At 52.1% G+C, this 3449-nt stretch overlaps 1 protein-coding gene across 1 annotated transcript; it reads left to right on the forward strand.

Annotated features, from left to right (window-relative positions):
- Positions 1-1050: 1050 nt before the first annotated feature.
- Positions 1051-2345, forward strand: LOC125512231 (desiccation-related protein PCC13-62-like). Its single transcript, XM_048677328.1, has one exon. The coding sequence runs from the start codon at positions 1143-1145 to the stop codon at positions 2112-2114; it is 972 nt and encodes a 323-aa protein (XP_048533285.1). The 5' UTR covers positions 1051-1142; the 3' UTR covers positions 2115-2345.
- Positions 2346-3449: the final 1104 nt, after the last annotated feature.

The following is a 3449-nucleotide window of genomic DNA, read 5'->3' on the forward strand; positions in this document are numbered from 1 at the left end:
CTGAAAATAATAAGATGACATATATATCTCAATTTTTATAGGAAAAGAGATGTCATTTGACGCATACGATAGAAAAAAATTCATTGAGTCTAGGTTAATGTTTTTTCCTTTAAAATATGAAGAAAAATAGTTTTATCCTATATAGGAACAGGAATCCATTTCTACAAACCAAAAGAACACAAACGATTTCTTCCCTAACAAAATTGCTATCCTTTAGAACCCTATATACCTAAGAGAGAGTTGCCCACTAACTTATTTATCTCAACATGTAAGCAATGCCACCTCATCATATAATTATAAGTAGGATAAGGCCCACCTCAACATGCAATCATGCATAGAGAAAGACCCATCACACCATTCAACCATGCATGAAAAAATATTTTCTATTCAATTATTCTACTTATATTCAATAAATATTTTTACAAATATACATAATCAAACGTAATAAGTTATGTGTATTTTAAATTATGATTCCCAAGTTAGCAACCTAACTTTTCATCAACCAATTTTCGCAACAAAGCGCGGGGCATCCTCTAGTTCCTATAAAATTTCAGGAGCAACTAGTTAGCATGTGCCCTTTCGAGAAAAAAGGTTTTTTTCGAGAAGCAGTGCTTTGACAATATGTTTTTGTAATTGTGCTTTCCTAGAAGAAGAAAAAAGGCACGGTATGTGCTTTCCGAAAAAAGAAAAGCACAGTTGTGTTTTCCAAAAAAATACAGATTACTAGTAGTTCACATGATTGGAATATGGCTCCCGTATGCATGCTATTCTGGGACTGAGGTATGCCTTTCTATGGTGGACCCTGAGGTCGGACTCTTGCTGCTTGATTTTCGATCGAACGGGATTTGGGCACGGTTCAAAATACAGAACGCTCTAGAGAACATGCGATCATTTGGGCACGGTTAAGAGAAATTTTACCAAATCCCTAGTCAACATCAGCCACAGCCGCGCCCCCGCCGTGGTGATGGGCACGCGAGCATTTCGTGTCCTGCCAACCTCATGCCCTCCTAAATCCACGCTAACCATTACCAGACCCCCAGCCCGCAGCACAAATACACGGACGAGCATGGGCAGAGCAGAGCAGAGCCAAGCACGCGAGCTCTCACCAGCACGGCACGACCGGCGCTCCGTCCTCCCTGGCCATGGCTCGCGCGCACGGCGCATTCCTGCTGCAGCTGCTGGCCGCGGGCCTGCAGGTCGTCGCGCTCGCGGCGACCATCACAGTCACACAGACGGACGACCCGCGGTGCCGGCCGAGCCTGCCGCGGCGGGGCGCCATCGCGGTGTACCCGAGCGACATGGAGCAGCTGCAGTTCCTGCTCAACCCCAAGTTCGTGGAGGCGGAGTGGTTCCTCCACGCCGCGCTGGGCCGCGGCATCGACTACCTCGACCGCAACCTCTCGGCGGGCGGCCCGGCCCCCGTCGGCGCGCGCAAGGCCAGCCTCGACTTCCGCACCACCGAGATCGCCGCGGAGCTCGGGTACCAGGAGGTGGGCCACATCAGGGCCATCACGCAGGCCAACGGCGGGTTCCCGCGCCCGCCCATCGACCTCAGCGCCGACCGCTTCGCCGCCATCATGGACGACGCCCTGGGCGCGCGCCTCGACCCGCCCTTCGACGCCTACAACGGCACCGTCAACTTCCTCCTCGCCTCCTACATCCTGCCCCACGTCACCGCCGCCGCCGCCGTCGGCATCAGCCCCAACCTCATGGGCTACGCCTCCAAGCGCCTCCACGCCAGCGTCCTGGCGGTGGAGGCCGGGCAGGACGCGGTGATCAGGATGCTGCTGTACCAGCGCGCCGACGAGACGGTGGCGCCCTACAAGGGGCACACGGTGGCCGAGTTCACGCGCCGGATCTCCGACTGGCGCAACGAGCTGTCCGGCTGCGGCGCCAAGGACGAGGGGGTCAAGGTGCTGGACCGGCATCAGGGCGCGGAGCGACGCACCATCAGCAACATCCTCGGCGCCGGCGTGGACTCGCTCGGGTACCAGCGGACCCCGGCGGAGGCGCTGCGCATCCTCTACGGCTCGCGCAACGAGCAGGTCCCCGGCGGGTTCCTGCCCCGGGGCGCCAACGGCACCATCGCCAGAGGATTTGTCCAGCTCGCATAGATGTCGCTGCAGCTCGAGGACTCAGCCGGTGCTTCCATTCCACCTCTTTCGTGCTACCCATGGACTGAAACAGGCACAATAAAAACATTGCGATCTATATTTTGAAAAGAAAATTTGTCTCGAGACCAAATTCAGTTTACAGCTCGAGAAACAAAATGCCAGGTGTGAGTCGGAACTTTATACAAAACTGAAATGGGATTTTGCACAGAGATTCATAGGGATTTTTATTTATTTATTTTGGTTAATCAAATAGTGTGGGAATAGATGAGACTTTGTTAATTCTCATCTAGATGAGAATGAGCAAATCTGAATTAAAATCTGTTACGAATAGTACATCGTTAGCACTACTCATATTCTTTTTTTCTGAAACGAGGCAAAAGATTTGCCATTTTCATTGATTAAGAAGAAGAGAATTGCCCGGTTAATTGACGGAAAACCGGGCTAAAATCGATACAGCACAACCCACATGATATGGGCACCACCGGCCAACCTGGCCACCGACATGGAACAGAAGCCACGCCGGCACATGCCAACAGATGGCCACACGTGCAAGCAACCGACAGCTCCGACTTTGACGACGAGCAACACAGGGGAAATATGCAGGACTTGCGCCGACCGTGCCCAAAAGAACACCTCGAACACGCCGGGAAGAACCGACTACCAAGACCACGCCGCGACCCAAGCTCCTCTCGACGCCATCATCGTTGCCAAACAGACACCAGCGCCCCGCCTCAGCAAACCACGCGGCGAAGATGCCGCCATCGACGGCGAAGATGCCATCATCCTCCAGTCTCTCAGTCGTAGCCTGCTCCGAGACGATGCCTCCAAAGAGGAGAAAGACACGAAGACGCCTCTATCGCCCGATCCAACGAATCTGAGGTTTCTCTCCGGAGCCCAAGCTGTGGGGAGAAGGAGCAACTCCACGGCGACGCTTCCAAGAAAGATCACGGCACCCGCGGGCGCCGCCGTCGCCGGCTCCGGTGAAGACCGGAGCAAGGATTTCTCCCGGCTACTCATACTCTGATTTGTCATTGTTTGTTCCTTATATGCTGTGGATCAAGTTTCAAATGAAATGTTGGGTCATCTTAACTCTTAAGGACATCTGGTATCAATATCGTCAAACAAATTCTGACTTTCTTCTGCAAGTTTCTTGTTTTAGTATTATTATGCTTAGATAGCAGCAAGCGCCATAAGATAGCTGCAGCCTGCGAGAGCATCGTGTTGCCATGGTCAGAGCCGAACAACTCCAGCCTGATTGGTGTTTCATTTTCAGTTCATATAAGATCTCATGAAGAACCACCACGCCATCTAAACAGGTTGGGCTTACAACATCAT

The sequence above is a fragment of the Triticum urartu genome, chromosome 6 (genome assembly GCF_003073215.2).
Source record: "Triticum urartu cultivar G1812 chromosome 6, Tu2.1, whole genome shotgun sequence".
Lineage (NCBI taxonomy): Eukaryota > Viridiplantae > Streptophyta > Magnoliopsida > Poales > Poaceae > Triticum > Triticum urartu.